This window comes from Caretta caretta, chromosome 1 (genome assembly GCF_965140235.1).
Source record: "Caretta caretta isolate rCarCar2 chromosome 1, rCarCar1.hap1, whole genome shotgun sequence".
Taxonomy (NCBI): Eukaryota; Metazoa; Chordata; order Testudines; family Cheloniidae; genus Caretta; species Caretta caretta.
In genome coordinates, this window is record NC_134206.1 from 239215782 (window position 1) to 239238340 (window position 22559).

The 22559-nt window shown below is 43.8% G+C and overlaps 1 protein-coding gene across 6 annotated transcripts in view; it reads left to right on the top strand.

Annotated features, from left to right (window-relative positions):
• LMO3 (LIM domain only 3) overlaps nucleotides 1–22559 on the top strand; it is an 86707-nt gene that overhangs the window by 657 nt on the left and 63491 nt on the right. Inside the window, exons 1-3 of one of the 6 annotated variants that reach the window (XM_048827700.2) lie at nucleotides 2746–2881; nucleotides 3101–3167; nucleotides 15567–15780. In XM_048827700.2, coding sequence (XP_048683657.1) covers nucleotides 15575–15780 — 206 coding nt within the window. In that variant the 5' untranslated portion in view covers nucleotides 2746–2881; nucleotides 3101–3167; nucleotides 15567–15574. The other 5 variants (XM_048827670.2, XM_048827710.2, XM_048827679.2 and 2 more) reach the window with 5 other exon arrangements.

A 22559-nucleotide genomic window follows, 5' to 3' on the forward strand; every position in this document is an offset into this window, starting at 1 on the left:
GCTGCCTGGAATCAACCTTTAGGTTGGCTGAGTAAACAAAAACACAATTTCTCTCCTTTTCACTTTTTGTGTGTATATGTGTGTGGTGTTAGCTGGGGGTGGGCAGGGAAAAACAGGGGAGTTAGCCGAGGGTTAATGGTGTTTTTCGCGAAAGTGTCAGGAAAAGATGATTAAATTCCACCTCTTGTTCACCAGATCACTTTTGTGTGCACTTGTATATTTCATTGTCGGCAACCGCGGATGATCACATCTGTGCAGTACATTAAGTGGCAAGCCTCTTCATCTGCACGATTTTTTTTCTGATGATTTTTTTTGTGAATAATTCATATGATTATGAAGAGAAAAACTGCTATTTTCTATCTTTCTTTCTCTCTTCTGCAGCACAGATTAAAAAAAATCTTGCTGTAAATTGCATGATTGGGGAGATAGCCTGCTTTCAAATAATTTAATTCATGACAAAACCTAATTACTGTCAGGTAATACCCTGTCAGCTTTAATGCATTTCATCAGTCATAATGAAAAGAAGAGCATTTTATGACCCATCTAATTATCATTACATTTTAGGGGGAACTGAATGGCATGGAGCTGAATGTTAACTATTCCATTTTATTCCTTTACACATGTGGTTTGGCATATTATTCACTAATTTTTTTTTTTAAGAAAAAAATCTTGGCGGGGGGGGGGAATAGGGCTGTAAAGATGCGATTAGATCTGGGTGTTTGTCCCTTGCGCACACAAAAAAAGTGACAACGTGGTTAATGTCTCTGCAGGTTGGTGTTGACATCGGGTATCTTATTGCCACAGTCCAAATAGAGTACTAATTACTGCGAATGATGTCACCGTAGGCAGAGGAATAATCCCATCATTTAATTAGTTGAATGATTTAAACAAAGATTTGCATAGATGCTCTAATCAGTTGCCATGAATTACAGAGCAGCAGTTGCCAGCGAGGGGTAACAGATCATACAGTTTGGGGGGGGGGGGAAATCTCATCTCCTTGAACATAATTAATTTAATTGTCCTCATTAGTTGTACCATTTGTTTTGATTTTATTTCTCCCTTTTCCCCACACAACTTCTCCCTCCCTCTCCTTCTCTGAGTGCATTGGCTGCGAGGGAGCGAGAGAGACACTCGCACTGCTGTATTTTCAGAGTGGTGTGGTAGCAGAAGTAGTCTATAAACACAGGGAAGTGCGTCTGCTCGCTGAGCGTATGGGTGCGCGCACGAGAAAGGCAGGTTTCTGGCGAGTCTTGCTTTTCTCTGTTTGCAGATCATATCAACAGAAGGGGCTTTTATTTATCTGCTGCTTCTGACTGTGCTTTTCGGGAGCTTGCTCAGGTTGGTTGTGGCTGAGTTTGGTCCCATCCCATTTAGAGAGAGGAGGGCAGCAGAATCAGGAATCTCACAGGTACAGAAGTTATCTAAGTATGTCTCTTCTCTCCCCCTCCCCTCCCCCCCCCCGTGTGCATTTACTAGGTTGATTTGTTTTTTTTTAATATTAGAACTGCTGGATTATGTGGGGGAGGGGTTGGTGGCAGAGTACTACAATGCTTTTAAATCTTTCTTGGGGCTTGAAAGACTTCCATAATATGAGTGTCATTCAAATTTAGGGTACGTTGTAAGCTGACATCTTTCAAAGCTTTGTGGAAATCTAGTGTGGTGCTTCTAAGAGCAGACAACAGAGAATCACTTTGAAGTTTGAAAACTGGCTTCACAAATTCTTAATCCGGTCTTCCTCCAAGTGCAGATGGCTGTTAAAGGAAGATGCTATGGATTATTATTTTTTACTTTATTTACAGTAGACCAGGCTCAACATCTTTTATTGTAGAAAGCCAAGAAACGTTCAGTCATGGTTACAAAGCCGATTAGCAAGTATGCCATACCTCTTTTTTTTGGGGGGGGGGGGTCGGTCTTCTGGTCAAGTAGATTTAAACATTTGATTCTGTCCCTCCGCCCTTTAAGCATAGAGTCAGATCTCGCATTAGATTTTGGGCTGGGCATCCCATACAGAGAAACGAGTTCATTGGGGATTATCATGAGACGTGGGCAGTCAGTTTAAACGATAATTTAAGGGTGGCATATGACAAGCGGTGCCCAATGTGCCTGCGTGGTAGATCGACCCCCTTGGCAGGTCTGATTGGGAGTCTGGGGATGTGCTTGGAAGTTGGGGACCAGCTGAGGAAGGAACTAAAACACTGGAATTCTCAGGCAGTTCTGAAAATCCCATTTTGGCAGCGCAGAGTTAGTACTGAATGGGCTTTCACTTTCACTTTAAGGGTCTGTCCTGAGATTAAGTAATAGCGTCAGAGAGATGAATATCTTGCCTTTCCCCCTCCTGTTTTGCCTGGGCAACTTTTTTTTTTTTTTTTTTTTTTGAGGGTGCACGCTCCCTCTCTTTCCCTGAGTCAGTTTCTGGAGGGCTGTGGAGACTGATGCTGAATGGCTTCTGTAGAGGTCACTGTGTGTGTGTGTTAGAGAGAGAGAGAGGTTGTCCCTGGTGTTTGTGTCTAGCATATGCATGTGGTTTTGCTGACTGCACTCTCAGGCTTGTAAATTTTCACCATGGGAAATTACCAACAAAGCGCAATCTGTCTCCTGGCTGCTTTGCACTTTCCGAGGGCGGCTGTACTTGAGTGAGCTGCAGAACGGGAGGGGGGAGAAAGAGGAAAAGGGGGGGAGTGAAAGGGGGGGGGAGAGGTAAATAGCCTTAAATCGGAAGGGAGCTGCTTTCTCTGTGGTCTTCCACAAGAGCTGCTTGGGCTCTGCAATAACCGAGTGACCTTTTCTTTTGCTGTATTATGTCTGGCTGGTAAGGGATTGCATTTTGCAGCTGATAAAGCCCTGACTTCATTCAACGCGGCTCCTCACACGCTGCTTTTAGGTAAGTTGTCTTCAGCCAGGACGGCGAGAGACAGCCTTGGATTGCAAGATACTAAAAGGAGGACACCTGTAGCTCGGATGCGGTCAACACAATTACTTGGCGGATCCTTGAGGACCTCATTATTTTAAACTTAAAAGAATAGCGAGCTCCCCCCCCCATCTCTCCCGCTCCTCCCTATATTTTCCCCCCAAACAATGCTTCTTTTTGACCTTTCCCAAGGAGAAGAGCTACAAAGCAGCCACTGTGCTTATTGAACTGCCTCCCCCTGTATCGCTTAATTGAGAAGGTAAGTGAGGCAACTGGATACACAAGCTTTGGGTCATTTATGTGTGTGCGCATCTCTCTCTCCTAATGAGTCATAAACTGGGGCTGCAACACACACATACCCACTCGTCTCTGCACTGCAACTTTCACTCAAGCTGCAGCTCTGCCGAGACGGGTTTGTTTAAATCATGTGAGGCTTCATTATTTTAATGATGAGACATGAAATACATGCAATCGGAGGATGCTGAGCGAGACCTGTGCAGCTGAATGTCTGGAGAAACAGCAAAGTTAAACATGAAACTGCAGCAATTTGCACATTATTTTTCCTCCCAGAGCGTCTCGAAATTTATTTTCCATTATCAGGGGAGCAGGTGGATGGTTTCCCCCTCTGCTCTAATCCCAGCACCTCTCTTTATAATTGTTTAATTTGTAACTGGCTCTGTTATTATTTTGAACCGCTTACGTGGGGTCCAGCAATTAGCACTCCTCCATTGCCACAAATGGTGGCTTGTTTTTTTGCTCGCTTGTTAAGGCGAAGCAAATGGGGTGGGAGAGGGGATAGTGAAATCCCAAATACACAGGGGGTAATAGACTGGGAACCAGGCTGATGCAGTATATTTTTACATGGGGGGGGGGGCGGGGGAGAGGGTATCCAGATTGGTGTTATGAAAGACAAGATCTATTTATGATCTTTTTTCATATTGAACATGATATGGTAGGCTAACGCGGCATGTGACAGTTTAATCAAATCCATTTGTTACCACGAAGCTAAAAGAGACCGCTGGGATTATAGGATTACGGGCAGAGTTAGGGAAGCATGTGGTTTTGTCATTCGCCATCATTTTGCACACTGCTACATTGCAAGTGGCTCGGCTTGTGTTTGTTCCACCAGTCCCCCTAACCCCCTCCTCCCGGCTCCAAAGTGCCTGCACAATAGCCCCGCTTCGGCTGTCTGGTGTGTGTCTGGCTGCAGCGCATAAGGCTCCTCGTTTGACCCAAACTGGGGAAACACTCGCTACTTTGGCTGGGATTTGGTGCTCAGTGAGAAGGAGCGGTCTAGGCGCTCTTAAGTCAACTCATGCAGAAAAAGGAGAAAAGTTTTGGTAAGGTTTCGATTGCGTGTCTTAGTTTGCACTTAGCAACTGCCGTGCACTCTCTGGGAGTGTTAAAAAGGCTGATCTCTCTTTCTAAATATGGTGCTGTAGCGTGTGTGTGTGTGTATGTGTTCTAAAGAGATCTGAAATCTTGCTTCCTTTAACAGTTTTGTAGGACTGCTGCTTAAGCCAATTAATCTTGCTAGGTGCAACAAATATTGTACATTCTCTTGCAACCCCGTGCCCCATCCCTGTGTGGCTTGAAAAGGAATTAGCACAAAAGGCTTGAGCGTCTAACTCCAAAAGGGATCCTTTGTTGTAGAGTGTATGTATGTTTTTCTTATTTTTATTTTGCATGTGAGCTGCATCAAAATTGAACTCAGTCTTGCAAATCTCTTGTTGGCCTTTGCCAAGCACCAGCACTTTGCTGCCATGGTAACTGTAATTAAACTGATAAGAGTGGAAAAATGTCAGTATCTCTGAGCCTTGCAGCTGCATTGGAGAAAAAGGGAATCAAATTGGTTCCCAGCATCATTGCTCCCCCCCCCAAAAAAGGAGGGGCGTCGGGGTAGGAACACAGTTAAGAAGCAGTTCCAGTCCCTGAGATGGGGGGGGACATCTATTTGCATTGTTGTCCCTTAGGGGGCTCAGGGGAGCAGGTGGATGGTTGTCCCTTAGGGGGCTACAGCCTGCTGGGATGCTCCGGGCCAATGAAGAGAGAGAAACAACCTTTTAGGCCCAATCTAGCTTTCAAAAAGGTAGGTGGGGAATCTTTTGTTTGGTGTCTCCTGGCAATCGAATAGCCATGTTGGCCAAATTCTTTAATCTGTGTCAGTGCTCCCAGCTATGGGACTGCGTTCCTATTTTAGCATCTATCTAACCTCCCCTTCTCTTCGACCCTCTTTCTCCACCCCCCAGCATTCACCCTTAAAAAAAAAAATCTGATTCATACATGTCTTCAGAAGTGGGGGTGAAGTTTTTTGTTTACTATGGCAAAATTAGCTCAAAAGTATACAAAAGAATCCACATTCACAGTACTCAAAAACCTTACTTTTTAATTTAAAAAAAAAAAAAAACCCTGGGTGTTATGGAGTTGCGGTTACTTTGTTGTGTTAACTACAGAAGCTGAGCCTGTGTGGATGAGTGGCACAGAACAAGAGAGCATAATGGAAGCAATCAACCGTTCGGCTGGTTCACAATGCAATCCAGGCAATTAAAAGCTCACCAGAGTTTAAATGAAATGGTTCTACTTATTTCTGCGCACCACACTGCATAGGCTGCTATTTGTCTCTCTTTTTAATTACGATTTCCCTTAACCTGTCAAATAACTTGGAATAGCAGGGTCTTGGAGGCAATAAGAATTTTCCACAGAACAATTTACATGCCAATCTCAAACTAGTTTCCACTCCTCATGTGCTGTAAGCAAGTTATGAAATGTATCTCCGTTTATGAACACTTAACTTCTTTAACACTAGTGTATCTTCTTTTCTCCTGAATGGCTGGGAGAGAAGCTGTTGGCTGCTTTGTAAGTGTGTGACGACAAGCATCTAGGGCATCTCAAAAGCAGGGGCGCTGGAGCAATTTGTATAGTGGGGGTGCTGAGAGCCATTGAACCAAACTGTAAACCCTGTATATGATGGAAACCCTATCAAGGGGGTGCGGCAGCTATACTGAAAAATGTTCTGGATTTTTCCCCCTCCCCTGAATCTTTAACTCTTTTGTTGGTTTTGTGTATTTTGTTTGAAAATTCTTTAATTTTAAGATTAATTAAACAAGTTATCCAAACTAGTCTTTTTAAAATGTGGGCAAAATTTGGCCCTTTGTGAGGTATAGCCCATTGATATTGGTAGGAGCTGTGCCTAACCAAAAGCAAAATTTAGCCCTAAGTGTTCAAATGAGCCAGTGCAGAATAAGAATGGAAAAGTCAGATGCTTGGCCTCTGACTGATACTTTAGTTTAAGACTAAATATCAACTCTGTAGGGAAGAACAGCATGTTCTGTCCAGCACCTTCCACAATGGGGGCACTGATCTTCATTGCACATGTTAGGTCTGCATTGCAAATATTCTATTGTCTGGTTACACCAAATACTTGTTTCCCTCAAATTGAGGAAGAGGGTGAGTAATGGTTATAAACTTGGAGTGAGATTTGAGGTGTGTGTGTTTTTTTTTTTTTTAGTTCTTTGCTGCATACTCTATTTTCAGGAGCCTATTCTCTTCCTTCCCAAACCCCCCCCCCCCCCCCCCCCGTGGAGTTCATATCCACAAATTGACAGCCATTTCACAGTACATTCCAAATAAAAGGAATGGGAATGAGTCATTTTGAAGGATTTGGTTATGGGAGACTAGGGTAAAGTCCAGGAATCAGTAAATCAGAAGATAGAAATCTTCTCTTCCCTTTCACCATGAATTCAAAGGTAAAAGATGGTGTCTAGGAAAAAAATTTTCAAGCTACAAAGCTGTGCTGTCTGCTGTGACTTCAAAAAAAAAAAACAACAACAAAAAAACCCTTGATAGTATATCGGGACTATTAAGAAATGTTAATTTGAGAGTGGCAAACTAGGGTCAATAATTGTGATCAGTCTTGACTCTAGATCTGTGATCGATAATTGGTAGTGCTCTGCACCCTGTGTAGGGAAACCTTGGTTTAGTTTTACAGATCAGCTGCTCAACTCACTGAGTTGAGTGTGTTTTGGAAAGGCTGATCGCAGTAGCTTGTGCCCCAAAGGGGTTCACGTTACTTCTGCCAGTTCAGCAACAACCAGTCAAACAGAGTGTTTGGGTGGTGACTGTATCCACAGGGAGTCCTCCAGTTCTTCCTTAGAACAGAAGTATCCAGAGAGTGGTCCATGGAGAGCTGGTTGACTGTAAGATGCTGGCACTCTTTATTTCAGACTAATATATTTTTGGCCATCTTTTAATTTAATTGATCACTCTCCATGTAAGCAATTGCTATAGTTGCCATGAGGATTGTATTGGGTCCTTAATGGGCGAAAGCTTGTCCATGAGGCCATCTGTGTTAATGTGACCCACACAATAGGAAAAAAATTGGAAACTCTGCTTGAGAAATGAGGGGATAGAAATTGTCCAGGGGTTTAGAAAGAGGAGGGGGGTGTATCCTAAGAGTCTACTAGGCAATGCCAACACCTTTTTTGGTGGGGAGGGGTGACAGGTGGGACACTATAAGGACGACTTTGAGGAAAAGTACTAAAATACTTGAAAACAAATCTCAAGCAATGTTATTCATCAATTGCATTGGATGAATTTTCACCAAAAGGGATGAGGCTTCAACCTAATGCAGCTGATGTGAAAAACCTCTCCGTCCCCCAATGGACCCTACAAGTGTTGTCCCTCATGAGAAGACAGATATTGCCAGTTAGATGCATTTGAGCCACCTTTACCTCAGCCCCCCAAAAAAGATCGTGTCAGTGGGTTGGGACATAAGGACGCCCTCCCTTCTCATGTCTCTACCTGAGTGATTTGGGAGCAGTGAATACAGTTAAAAATCTTGACATTACCTTGACCATGTCCTTACCTTTGCATTACATTTTCTATGTACTTTTACAGTTGGAAGACCCTGCAGGCCACATCCTTATTTATAACGTGATGACCTCAGACAAGCCTTCTGGGGAATCATGAGGTTTGATTATTTTAATGCTCAGATTTTTGAGCCTTGCATTGGTTCTGGAAGCTTGTTCACTTCAGACTGAAAAAGGACATTTGCACGCGGGTTTGATCAATTAGGATCAGAGACTGCCAGCCTGGATTCTCTACCATGGTTGCCTATCAAGTGAAAATTTTTACACTTAAGATTTTTTTTTAAGCCCTTATTTTAACCTGGATGCCCTCAAGCTAAAGTTTCAGGTCCTAGTAGAGTCCTTCATCCTTCTGAACTTTTAAAACCAAATTCCAAGCAATTTAGGCTTGTTATTCATCCGTCTTTTTTTACTGGTTTACATTGTGTATGTGGACAGGTTTCAGAGTGTTAGCAATGTGTATGTGGTTTGGAGACTGCCTTGTGCAAAGCCATGCACGGCACTGATATTTAACAAATGCTTATGTAAGAGGAAACTTTAAACGCTGAGGTTTCTCTTTGCTCTGAGTGGGTATTAAATATCCAGTGGGATTTTTCCATAAGGCTTTTTCTCCAGTGTTCTTGACAAAAGTTCTTCAAAGGTGTTTTGCTGTGTGCTGTTTGACTGCTGCCCTTAACCTCCATTCATGGCTGCATTTAAGTACTGCTCCATGCATGCTGCTTGTGGGTGGAGGAGCACAGTGTAAGCTGCCATAGAAAGGGCTTAAGACACTGGCCTATGACATGAGTATTCTGCTGCTTTTTTTTTTTTTCCCCTTTCCCCCCTCCGCCCCGGCTCTTCCCTGTGACCTTGGGAAAGTCACTTAATCTGTGCCTCAGTTCCCCATATGTAAAATGGGGATTATGTCTGTATCTGCTGGGAGCAGTGAAGGTCAATTTATTGAGAGTTGCTACAGTGCTACGGGGGGAGGGCAAAACACAGAGCAATAAAATTGTTCAGTTTTTATGAGCTGTTGACCTCTCTCAAATTAGCACTGTTGTATTTTGGGTTGCTTTGTGTTACTAAGTATTTTACATGTAATGTTAATCTAACAAATGACTAATAGATGGTGGGGGAATGGGACTATACTGGGGCATGCCACAGTGCGAGTGGGGATGAAGTGGTCTGTAGCCCACAAAAGCTTATGCTCTAATAAATTTGTTAGTCTCTAAGGTGCCCCAAGTCGTCCTGTTCTTTTTGTGGATACAGACTAACACGGCTGCTACTGTGAAACCTGTTCTAACATGACCACAGAGCTTCTGAAGTAAAACTTAAGTTACTCTCTCTGCCCCCCCCCACCCCGAAAGCCTCTTAACTAGATCTAGAATCTATGCAGACCACTGTAATCATGTGTTCTTCATGCAACTACACTTAAAGACCACTTGGAATCTACAGCTGGCGCAGAATGCGGCAGCTTGTCTTAGTAGTGCCAGTCATAAAGGCATATTATAACAGTGTTTCAAAGTCTACACTGGCTTCCTGTTGGCTTATGTGAGCTTAATTTCTTACCTAGCTCAGGTTGTAGCTACCTCAGACTGCTTCTTCCTCCTGGTATGTTACCATAACAGTTGAGATCAGCTGATAAGCTAAATCTTGCAGTCCCCAGCTTTTATAACAGTGGGTGGTAGGGCATTTTTGGTGAAGAGTCCATAACTCTGGATATTGCTGTCCTTCATTGCTCTCACAGAGTCCACATCCAGCCTTCAGGGCATGGAGCAGAGCCCTTCTATTTTCCCAACCTCTACCTGAGAAGGGAGAGTGTATAGAATCATAAAATATCAGGGTTGGAAGAGACCTCAGGTGGTCATCTAGTCCAACCGCCTGCTCAAAGCAGGACCAATCCCCAACTAAATTATCCTAGCCAGGGCTTTGTCAAGCCTGACCTTAAAAACTTCTAAGGAAGGAGATTCCACCACCACCTCCCTAGGTAACACATTCCAGTGTTTCACCACGCTCCTAGTGAAAAAGTTTTTCCTAATATCCAAACTAAACCTCCCCCACTGCAACTTGAGACCATTACTCCTTGTTCTGTCATCTGCTACCACTGAGAACAGTCTAGAGCCATCCTCTTTGGAACCCCCTTTAGGTAGTTGAAAGCAGCTATCAAATCCCCCCTCATTCTTCTCTTCTGCAGACTAAATAATCCCAGTTCCCTCAGTCTCTCCTCATAAGTCATGTGTTCCAGTCCCCTAATCATTTTTGTTGCCCTCTGCTGGATGCTTTCCAATTTTTCCACATCCTTCTTGTAGTGTGGGGCCCAAAACTGGACACAGTACTTCAGATGAGGCCTCACCAATGTCAAATAGAGGGGGACGATCATGTCCCTCGATCTGCTGGCAACGCTTCTACTTATACATCCCAAAATGCCATGGGCCTTCTTGGCAACAAGGGCACACTGTTGACTCATAACCAGCTTCTCGTCCACTGTAACCCCTAGGTCCTTTTCTGCAGAACTGCTGCCTAGCCATTCAGTCCCTAGTCTGTAGCAGTGCAAGGGATTCTTCTGTCTTAAGTGCAGGACTCTGCACTTATCTGATGAGGTTCAACAAAGACTTCTTTTGGCCCAATCCTCTAATTTGTCTAGGTCCCTCTGTATCCTATCCTTAGCCTCCAGCGTATCTACCACTCCTCCCAGTTTAGTGTCATCTGAAAACTTGCTGAGGGTGCAATCCACACCATCCTCCAGATCATTTATGAAGATACTGAACAAAACCAGCCCTAGGACCAACTCTTGGGGCACTCCACTTGATACCGGCTGCCAACTAGACATGGATCACTACCCGTTGAGCCCGACAATCTAGCCAGCTTTCTATCCACCTTATAGTCCATTCATCCAGCCCATACTACTTTAATTTGTGGGCAAGAATACTGTGAGAGACCGTGTCAAAAGCTTTGCTAAAGTCAAGGAACAATACGTCCACTGCTTTCCCTTCATCCACAGAACCAGTTATCTCGTCATAGAAGGCAATTAGATTAGTCAGGCATGACTTGCCCTTGGTGAATCCATGCTGACTGTTCCTGATCACTTTCCTCTCATCTAAGTGCTTCAGAATTGATTCCTTGAGGACCTGCTCCATGACTTTTCCAGGGACTGAGGTGAGGCTGACTGGCCTGTAGTTCCCAGGATCATCCTCCTTCCTTTTTTTAAAGATGGGCACTACATTAGCCTTTTTCCAATCGTCCGGGACTTCCCCGATCACCGTGAGTTTTCAAAGATAATGGCCCATGGCTCTGCAATCACATCCGCCAATTCCTTTAGCACTCTCGGATGCAGCACATCTGGCCCCATGGACTTGTGCTCGTCCAGCTTTTATAAATAGTCTCGAACCACTTCTTTCTCCACAGAGGGCTGGTCATCTCCTCCCCATGCTGTGCTGCCCAGTGCAGCAGTCTGGGAGCTGACCTTGTTCGTGAAGACAGGCAAAAAAAGCATTGAGTACATTAGCTTTTTCCACATCCTCTGTCACTAGGTTGCCTCCCCCATTCAGTAAGGGGCCCACACTTTCCTTGACTTTCTTCTTGTTGCTAACATACCTGAAGAAACCCTTCTTGTTACTCTTAATATCTCTTGCTAGCTGCAACTCCAGGTGTGATTTGGCCTTCCTGATTTCACTCCTGCATGCCCAAGCAATAGTTTTATACTCTTCCCTCGTCATTTGTCCAATCTTCCACTTCTTGTAAGCTTCTTTTTTGTGTTTAAGATCAGCAAGGATTTCGTTGTGAAGCCAAGCTGGTCGCCTGCCATATTTACTATTCTTTCTACCCATCATCGGGATGCTTTGTCCCTGTAACCTCAATAAGGATTCTTTAAAATACAGCCAGCTCTCCTGGACTCCTTTCCCCCTTATGTTTGACTCCCTCAAGGAACTGATGGGCATCATCCCCTGGGAGAAAAAGTCTGCTTTTCTGAAGTCCAGGGTCCGTATTCTGCTGCTCTCCTTTCTTCCCTGTGTCAGGATCCTGAACTCTACCATCTCATGGTCACTGCCTCCTAGGTTTCCATCCACTTTTGCTTCCCCTACTAATTCTTCCCGGTTTGTGAGCAGCAGGTCAAGAAGAGCTCTGCCCCTAGTCTGGTTCCTCCAGCACTTGCACCAGGAAATTGTTCCCTACACATTCCAAAAACTTCCTGGATTGTCTGTGCACCGCTGTATTGCTCTCCCAGCAGGTATCGGGGTGATTGAAGTCTCCCATGAGAACCAGGGCCTGCAATCTAGTAATTTCCGTGAGTTGCCGGAAGAAAGCCTCTTCCACCTCATCTCCCTGGTCCAGTGGTCTATAGCAGACTCCCACCATGACATCACCCTTGATGCTCATATGTCTGAACTTAATCCAGAGACTCTCAGGTTTTTCTGCAGTTTCATACTTGAGCTCTGAGCAGTCATACTGCTCCCTGACATACAATGCAACTCCCCCACCTTTTCTGTCCTTCCTGAACAGTTTATATCCATCCATGATAGTACTCCAGTCATGTGAGTTATCGCACCAAGTCTCTGTTATTCCAATCACATCATAATTCCTTGACTGTGCCAGGACTTCCACTTCTCCCTGCTTGTTTCCCAGGCTTTTTGCATTTGTGTATAGGCACTTGAGATAACTTGCTGATCGTTCCTCTTTCTCAGTATGAGGCAGGAGCCCTCCCCTCTCGCGCGCTCCTGCTCGTGCTTCCTCCCGATATCCCACTTCCCCACTTACCTCAGGGCTTTGGTCTCCTTCCCCTGGTGAACCTAGTTTCAAGCCCTCCTCACTAGGCTAGCCAGCCTGTTTGCGAAGAATGCTCTTCCCTCTCTTCATTAGGTGGAGCCCATCTCTGCCTAGCACTCCTCCTTCTTGGAACACCATCCCATGGTCACAGAATCCAAAGCCTTCTCTCAGACAGCACCTGCGTAGCCATTCGTTGACTTCCACGATTTGACGGTCTCTACCCAGGCCTTTTCCTTCCACGGGGAGGATGGAAGAGAACATCACTTGCACCTCCGACTCCTTTATCCTTCTTCCCAGAGCCACATAGTCTGCAGTGATCTCCTCAAGGTCATTCTTGGCAGTATCATTGGTGCCCATGTGGAGAAGCAGGAAGGGATAGCGATCTGAGGGCTTGATGAGTCTCGGCAGTCTCTCCGTCACATCATGAATCCTAGCTCCTGGCAAGCAGCAGACTTCTCGGTTTTCCCGGTCGGGGCAGCAGATAGATGACTCAGTCCCCCTGAGGAGAGAGTCCCTGACCACCACCACCCGTCTCCTTCTCTTGGGAGCAGTGGTCATGGAACCCCCAACCCTAGGATAGTGCATCTCATGTCCTCCAATCAGCGGAGTCTCCTTCTGTTCCCTTCCCTCAGAGATATCATCTAGTCCACTCTCCGCATTAGTACCTGTGGAGAGAACATGAAAATGGTTACTTACCTGTATCTGTGTTGCTGGTACATGGATGCTCCCCTTTCTTCTTCTGGAGGTCACATGCTGCCAAATTTCTTTACCCTTCTCCTGTCCCCACAATGCAGCCTGCTCTGAATCTTCAGAACGTTGTGTCTGTAGAAGCATATCCTGACGTCTGTCCAGGAAATCTTCAGTTTCTCTTATGCAACGCAGGGTCGATACCTGTTGCCCCAGACCTTGAACCTTCTCTTCCAATATGGAGACCAGCTTGCACTTTATACAGACAAAGTCGCTTCTGTCCTGTGGCAGAAAGACAAACATGGCACATCCAGTGCAGGTCACAACAGCTGAACACTCCCCATCCATATTACCTTCTTTCTACTAGCTTTCTCAGGAGTTGTAGTCACTATTCAGAGAAGCCAGCAAGATGTAAGCCTCAGTGGGCTCTCCCCAGGCAAACTCCCTCTGTTAGCCTCTCTAGGCTAGGGGTGTGGGTAGTAACACTTGATTCTGGGTTGGGGTTATTTATTGTATTGCTCAGATCTTTCACATTTGACTGAGACCCATTTTTTTTCATGTTCTGTGTGTGTGTGTACACCTTTCTACTGTATTTTCCACTGCATGCATCTGATGAAGTGGGTTTTAGTCCGTGAAAGCTTATGCTCAAATATATTTTAGTCTCTGAGGTGCCACAAGAACTCCTCGTTCTTTTTGCTGATACAGACTAACACGGCTACTGCTCTGAAACCTGTGATTGTAATATTTATAATTGGGTGCACTCTTATTAAAAATACAAACTTATATGCTTGGCTTGAAACACTGGAAAAAATATAGTAATGTCAGTGTGTTTGGTGCATTCTCTCTCTTTCTTTGCTGCCTGCCTGTTGTAATGCAAGGAGAAATAATATAGCCCTCCTTCCTGTTTAAAGTGGGAGGACTTTGAGATGCTGGGGGCAGAGGAGGGAAATGCTTGAATTTTAAAGGATCAGTCTGATAACTATGCCGATCTGGGGTGGGGATTCAAACTAGTAACCTAGAGACATACCTTTTCAAGATCTTTGAAGATCTTTCAAGATGTGTTTTTTAAACTGTTTAAAACTAGTGCAGTCGTGCCCTACTCCTGATTGCGTCCTTTGGCGATATAGCAACTAAGGCCTTGTCTACACTACGGGGGGGGGGTAATCGATCTAAGTTAAGCAACTTCAGCTACGTGAATAACATAGCTGAAGTGGACGTACTTAGATCTACTTACTGCGGGTCCACGCTATGCTATGTTGATGGGAGACGCTGTCCCGTCAACCCCTTGTGCTTCTTGTTCAGGTGGTGTACAGGAGTTGATGGGAGAACGATCTGTGGTCGATTTAGCGGGTCTTCACTAGACTCACTAAATCGATGCATGAGCAGTTGATCACCACACATCGATTCCCCTGGTAAGTGTAGACAAGCCCACAGTATCATTTCCAATTCTCCTAGTCATCTATCTCCCCACCCCAATTTCCCCTTTAACTTAATTTTGCAACCTGTAGATGTCAGCCACTCAACATCTCATTTATAAGTGACATTTACTGTTTTATCTAAAGCTGCTATAATTCCATTTACATCTCTTAAGCAATGTTTGTTATAATAGGTGTTTGTTCATAAAATGGTCGTCTTCTATATCACTGTATACTGGCCAGAGCTGGGAGAATCAGGAGAAGTGGATTCTGTTGATCTGCTTGCCAGCGAATCACTGACCTTGTGCAGGTCATTTAGGGCCAATAGTGCTTTAGTGCTATTTAGTCTGGATGAAAAGTGCTCACAGAGAAATTCTCAGCACCTCCTAATTTTCACTATTTGGTCACCTTTTTTTGGGTGCCTAAATGGGAACTGATCTCCCAGAAATCTGGCCCTAAATATTGAGCCCTCTTGAAAATCTAGACTTATACCTCCTAATTGCTTCAATTTTTCCCACCTATAAAATTGGCACGCTTGTGCTTAATATTTGTGAATCCTTTGGATGTGCTGAATACTAAATATCAAATTCAGGATATATATATATATATTTTTGGCTTCTGATTCAACTCTTCCTCAGATTTGTTCAAATTTTCAGCCATTAGAAATTTGACATTTTGTGTGAGAATTTTTAACCCATTATAGAGCAATTTTTGCAAAGTGACTGAGAAAGCAGGGATGTTGGGGAGAAGGTAAGGAACTTAGCAGAGATCTGCACTAACCAGTTAGATTAAATGAATCTCAATGCTATTGTCAATGTGATATTAACTATTTAGATCATGCACTTCATCTAAAGAGCTGTCGCTTTATGCATTAGGAAGAAAAATTCACACCTGTGAAGGGGAGACTTCTTTTGATCCCATTCTTCTGTCTCATTTGTTTTATTTCAGGTATACAAATGCTCTCAGTCCAGCCAGACACCAAGCCGAAAGGTTGTGCTGGCTGCAACCGTAAGATCAAGGACCGGTATCTTCTAAAAGCCCTGGACAAATATTGGCATGAGGACTGCCTGAAGTGTGCTTGCTGTGACTGTCGTCTGGGGGAGGTGGGCTCCACCTTGTACACCAAAGCCAACCTTATCCTTTGTCGCAGAGACTACCTGAGGTAGGAGGGAGGAGTTATTGTTGTCTAGTATGTAAGCATTGTAGTCCTGTTCGATCTGTCTTACACGTGAGAGACCTTGGAACAATAAACACCTGACTGCTATAAAATCTTTGCCCAGTGCTGTATTTTAAGTACTGTACAGATAAAACTAATGCCATGATAGAGAAAATACTTCAACTTGAAGTAACCCACTGCATACCTTCTTAAAGTAGAGTACTCAGTGTAAAATGTATAGATGTCAGCCTGACAACACTGGAGTCTGAAGCCTTCTATTGAGAGGAGTGTAAGCTTTGTAGATTTTGCACTCTGCTGTGCTTCCACCCCAAACTTGGAGGAATCCTTTCTACCTCTTGTAACACAAGTGCGGAGTTTTAAAGCTCACTATGTTGCAGATTAACTGGTCCACTTAGACCCTGCTGGTGTGTTTTAACGTGGTGCTGTTTAAAACAGTACTACACTGACATGCATTTGGGACCCTTAAGTACGCCCCAGCAAAGTCAACATGGACCCATTAATGTATAATATGTTAGTGCATGGTAGAACTCTCACCCTCAGAAAGCACATTACCCCACTGTGCAGACAAGCCCTAAAATAGATTAGGTGGTAGGTCTAAAATGGCCATACACCCCAGAAAAATATAGCAACACAAATGAATGTGAAATACTATACTGGTGGTCACTGGTACTCTGCTGGCTGGCCTCATTACATCTCCCTGCCTTAATGATGATCAGATTGTGGGAGGGGAACACAGGTGTAAGCTCTGTACTGCTGCTTGGTATCTTCCATTCAGTTATACACACTCTGATCTCTGATACAACTGGTGGTGCTTCTAACGCAGTCTTGTGTAATGTGGCGTGTTTTTCCTTGTGAAGCCCACCGTTGCAGGTTGGCGAACACTGAACTGAATGCAAAGTAGCGTAGCGCAGGTGTGGTGGAGCTCAGTGTCGAGTTTGGACCCTGAGATTCTTGTGGGGAGGGTGCCAGTGAAGTAGTTAGTGAGGCCTTATTCCAACAAACTGGTACGGTTGCTTGAAAGGGCTGGAAACCATATCTAAAGGAATTAATGTACAACTGTCAGTCGTATGCTCATGGCCGTGGTCTCAAAATGCAGGGGAAAAAAACAGCTTATTTCCTGGTGACAATCTAGCTTCTCTCCTAATTTTCAAACTAATTTTTAAGATTGATTTCTCTCCCCCCCCACCCCCATTTCAAATGATTATGCAGTAGTGGGAGGGGCAAAAGTCACATGGGAAAGGCCATTACAGAGTTACAGGTTTATCGGTGTCTTTGTATTTTCCATCAGCTAGTTAAGCAAATTTGGGCTCTCAAAATAAAAATGTGTTCCCTGTGCTTCTCAAATCAACAGCAAAAAATGATCAAGCATTTGGAACATTAGGTGGTGACCATTCTGGGGGCGGGGGTGTGTGTGTGGTGCAGACTAGAACCCTGCTTGTTCTTCTGTGGCTGCTTGGGCTCTGCACAGTTCGCTCGAGTGAAAACTTGGTTTGCCAGTAGATTGAGCTTGAAGACCGTTTGACCTAATATGTAAGTACGAAGGGGCCCCATTTCTACATAGTCATTTGTCTGAAACCTGCACATAAGTCAGTTTATCATCCATACACAGTGTTTGCTTTTCTGATTGGTGTAACTACAACCAACAGGGGAGATAAATCGTATCCCTGTCAGGTTTAAATATTTCTCATCTGGCTGTGGATTCATCAAAATTTAGTCATGGTGCTTATTCTGTAGTGATATTTGTGAGTGCATAGACTCAAACTTGGTATTTACACTAGACTTCAAACTGATGCACTTAAGGTAATTGCAGATAGTCATATTCCTCATTGCCTTATCACTTAGTTATGCAGTGAACCTGTACAAGTAATCTTCATTATAATGCTAATGAAGGTGCTAGTTGTTCTCTAGCTTTGTAGGCAAATAGCTTACAAAAATATGAAAACTTCTTTGATATGAATATGAAGAATAAATTACTTGGTGCTAATGAACAGATTAGGGTTAGATTACAGCTCAAACTATCCTCTTAAAATCTTTTTAACTGTAAACGGTGTTTTAGTCAGTTACATATAAAACTGTATTAGCTTCCTATTAATTTATGTGGTGCCCTCTAGAGGATATGTGACTTCAAATGATACTAAAAGAGTAAAATAGTTTAACAATTTTTTTCTGTTTGTTGGTTTTCAATAAGACAGCCATTCCAGAAATTCTAGACGCAATAATGGAGCCACTCTGTGTGCTTTACATGGTCAGATTATCAAACTGGGGGGAGGAGGGTGACCTAGGTTGTTTGCAGGGAGGCTTCCTGTCTTTCATCCTTCTTCAAATCTTTTGTGTGTACTTAAAAATTCATTCTGAAAAGTAGTAGTTTCTCAATATCAGCACTCGATACCATTGTGATGAGCACTGGATAACCTCCTTGGATAACTGGAACACCTGAACTCTATTCAAACTAACTCTCCTAGTTAAAAGTAAAATTAGTTTAACATCATTAACTCCTGCTTTCTAAGCAGGGGACGTCTCTGTAGTAAGATGTAACAAGCTGTGTCCCAGAGGCTCCATTGATGGCCTCATCCTTACATATATGAGTTGTCCCAGTGACTTCAGAGGGACAATTCACCTCGATTAGAGGGACAGTTGCGGTGGGTCCTGCAGGAATGAGCCCTATTCTGTTAACCAGGAAGGAATTTCACTTGTATAAAGAAAGGGCTCAGTATTATCATAGAATATCAGGGTTGGAAGGGACCCCAGAAGGCCATCTAGTCCAACCCCCTGCTCGAAGCAGGACCAATTCCCAGTTAAATCATCCCAGCCAGGGCTTTGTCAAGCCTGACCTTAAAAACCTCTAAGGAAGGAGATTCTACCACCTCCCTAGGTAACGCATTCCAGTGTTTCACCACCCTCTTAGTGAAAAAGTTTTTCCTAATATCCAATCTAAACCTCCCCCACTGCAGCTTGAGACCATTACTCCTCGTTCTGTCATCTGATACCATTGAGAACAGTCTAGAGCCATCCTCTTTGGAACCCCCTTTCAGGTAGTTGAAAGCAGCTATCAAATCCCCCCTCATTCTTCTCTTCTGCAGGCTAAACAATCCCAGCTCCCTCAGCCTCTCCTCATAAGTCATGTGTTCCAGACCCCTAATCATTTTTGTTGCCCTTCGCTGGACTCTCTCCAATTTATCCACATCCTTCTTGAAGTGTGGGGTCCAAAACTGGACACAGTACTCCAGATGAGGCCTCACCAATGTCGAATAGAGGGGAACGATCACGTCCCTCGATCTGCTCGCTATGCCTCTACTTACGCATCCCAAAATGCCATTGGCCTTCTTGGCAACAAGGGCACACTGCTGACTCATATCCAGCTTCTCGTCCACTGTCACCCCTAGGTCCTTTTCCGCAGAACTGCTGCCTAGCCATTCGGTCCCTAGTCTGTAGCTGTGCATTGGGTTCTTCTGTCCTAAGTGCAGGACCCTGCACTTATCCTTATTGAACCTCATCAGATTTCTTTTGGCCCAATCCTCCAATTTGTCTAGGTCATTCTGTATCCTATCCCTCCCCTCCAGCGTATCTACCACTCCTCCCAGTTTAGTATCATCCGCAAATTTGCTGAGAGTGCAATCCACACCATCCTCCAGATCATTTATGAAGATATTGAACAAAACCGGCCCCAGGACCGACCCTTGGGGCACTCCACTTGATACCGGCTGCCAACTAGACATGGAGCCATTGATAACTACCCGTTGAGCCCGACAATGTAGCCAGCTTTCTACCCACCTTGTAGTGCATTCATCCAGCCCATACTTCCTTAACTTGCTGACAAGAATACTGTGGGAGACCGTGTCAAAAGCTTTGCTAAAGTCAAGAAACAATACATCCACTGCTTTCCCTTCATCCACAGAACCAGTAATCTCATCATAGAAGGCGATTAGATTAGTCAGGCATGACCTTCCCTTGGTGAATCCATGCTGGCTGTTCCTGATCACTTTCCTCTCATACAAGTGCTTCAGGATTGATTCTTTGAGGACCTGCTCCATGATTTTTCCAGGGACTGAAGTGAGGCTGATTGGCCTGTAGTTCCCAGGATCATCCTCCTTCCCTTTTTTAAAGATGGGCACTACATTAGCCTTTTTCCAGTCATCCGGGACTTCCCCGGTTCGCCACAAGTTTTCAAAGATAATGGCCAATGGCTCTGCAATCACAGCCGCCAGTTCCTTCAGCACTCTCGGATGCAACTCGTCCGGCCCCATGGACTTGTGCACGTCCAGCTTTTCTAAATAGTCCCTAACCACCTCTATCTCCACAGAGGGCTGTCCATCTCTTCCCCATTTTGTGATGCCCAGCATAGCAGTCTGGGAGCTAACCTTGTTAGTGAAAACAGAGGCAAAAAAAGCATTGAGTACATTAGCTTTTTCCACATCCTCTGTCACTAGTTTGCCTCCCTCATTCAGTAAGGGGCCCACACATTCCTTGGCTTTCTTCTTGTTGCCAACATACCTGAAGAAACCCTTCTTGTTACTCTTGACATCTCTGGCTAGCTGCAGCTCCAGGTGCGATTTGGCCCTCCTGATAACATTCCTACATGCCCGAGCAATATTTTTATACTCTTCCCTGGTCATATGTCCAACCTTCCACTTCTTGTAAGCTTCTTTTTTATGTTTAAGATCCGCTAAGATTTCACCATTAAGCCAAGCTGGTCGCCTGCCATATTTACTATTCTTTCGACTCATCGGGATGGTTTGTCCCTGTAACCTCAACAGGGATTCCTTGAAATACAGCCAGCTCTCCTGGACTCCTTTCCCCTTCAAGTTAGTCCCCCAGGGGATCCTGGCCATCCGTTCCCTGAGGGAGTCGAAGTCTGCTTTCCTGAAGTCCAGGGTCCGTATCGTGCTGCTTACCTTTCTTCCCTGTGTCAGGATCCTGAACTCAACCAACTCATGGTCACTGCCTCCCAAGTTATTAGAAATAACTTTCCATGAAAATGAGATGCAGAATATAGTTTCCCTGCAAGCTTCTGTCTCCTGCTCTCACACTCTTAGGTTAAAAAGTGAAAGACTTACTTTAAGGAATTTAGGTTCACTCTCTATAATTAGATGCAAAATAGTAAATGGAACATACTATTAATACAAACAGTTTTTCTCCAGCAATGTGAAATGACATCTTAATGTATCTACCTATCCCAATCTCTCCTCCATTCTGAGTGGCAGCATGTCCATTTACAAGAGTGATATTCTCTTTGAAATCTGTCATTATGGCAGTTAATGACCAGTTGTTATGTTAACAGTCCTTGGGCTGTTAACATATCAGACTGGTTGTTAACTGGAAGGTTATTACTTATTTAAACCACAGGTATGAGTTGTATGAAATATGCTTTAGTTATGTATCACAGGGAACTTTTTACAAAAAGAACTTTAAAATGGAAAATGCCCATTGTTACCCTTCTCAGGTGGCAGGGTTTTTTCCTACTCTGTCTGCTCACTTGACTTTTGCATGTTCATTAGCACCACAGGGCAGCATCCTTATTTTCGGCACAAAGCATGCACGGTTCTATCTTCAGGGTTGCTACTCTGCTTGCGCACGCATGTGCCGCAGTGGGTATTTCCAGATGCATGGCAATTTGTGCCGCACATCTGAGACTAATATCTGGCCCAAAGTGTAAAATGAGAGGCTGACAATTACATGTAACTCAGTTGCATTAAATAATGAGCTTCCTCAGAAGCAGTGAAAATATGAAACTACAGCTGTGCTAAGCTAGTAGCAATGTAGGTCAATCACCCTTTTCACTTAGGTTTTTAACTACACAAACCCTGCTGAGCGACCAATGACTACAAAGTGCTGTTTCATTCCTATTTAATTTTGGCAGCATTTCACTGAAGAGTAGGCATTCACGTAGCTAAATTATCTTCACCGTTTCTAGTTTTAACTCGGCTCCATGACGCTAAATGTTGGAGTGCATACCTCTTAGTAAACACAGAGAATATGGTTTCTAATTCAATTTCCATGTTCAGATGGATTTAAAAAAAAATCAGAACTTCTATTACTTTTGCCAGGCAAACAGATCATAGGAGAAGGATTCACAAAATAAATATTAGGGTGGGCTGCTTTTTTTTTTTTTTGCATATAGGATCTTTGTGGGAGAGGAAAATACAAAACATTAAAATTCTTCCTTTTTTTGTATAGGCTTAATGATTTAGCTTTAAAAGTATCACTGAACAGCTATATAGATGACTAGATTACTTTTAGTTAGGGAAGATAGTGAATTGTATTTTTTCCTTTGCTTTTGGCTGAAGACTTCAGAGACAGACAAAGTACAAGATCTGTGCCAATATTTTTTTGAAAAGAATGAAAGCACGCTACAGAAAGTAAAGCGTTCAGGCATAAACATCATAAAGATATTGCATCTGTAAAATATTTAGATTGTGGAAAGATGGATAAGGTTTGCAGGCTGCAAAGATATGAATTGTTTGAGTTTGATTCAGTCTTGCCTGTACAGTTGCCCTTACTCCAAAGGTAATTTATTATTTAAAAATACGTAATAGGAATACTTCGAGTGAAATTCAAGAGAAGGCACTTTTAAAATGTCTCGTGCTGATTAATAGCTCCTGTTCTCCTCCTTCCCCCCCCCCCTTAATATCCTGGGTGTCTGCAGTTTTTTTTAATGCACTTTCCACTATGTTAACTCATCCAAAAATACGTACATAGATCAACTCGAGTTTTTCCAGGGAAAACACTAGGAGTAGTTGGGTATGGAGTGTATTCTAAACTGTACC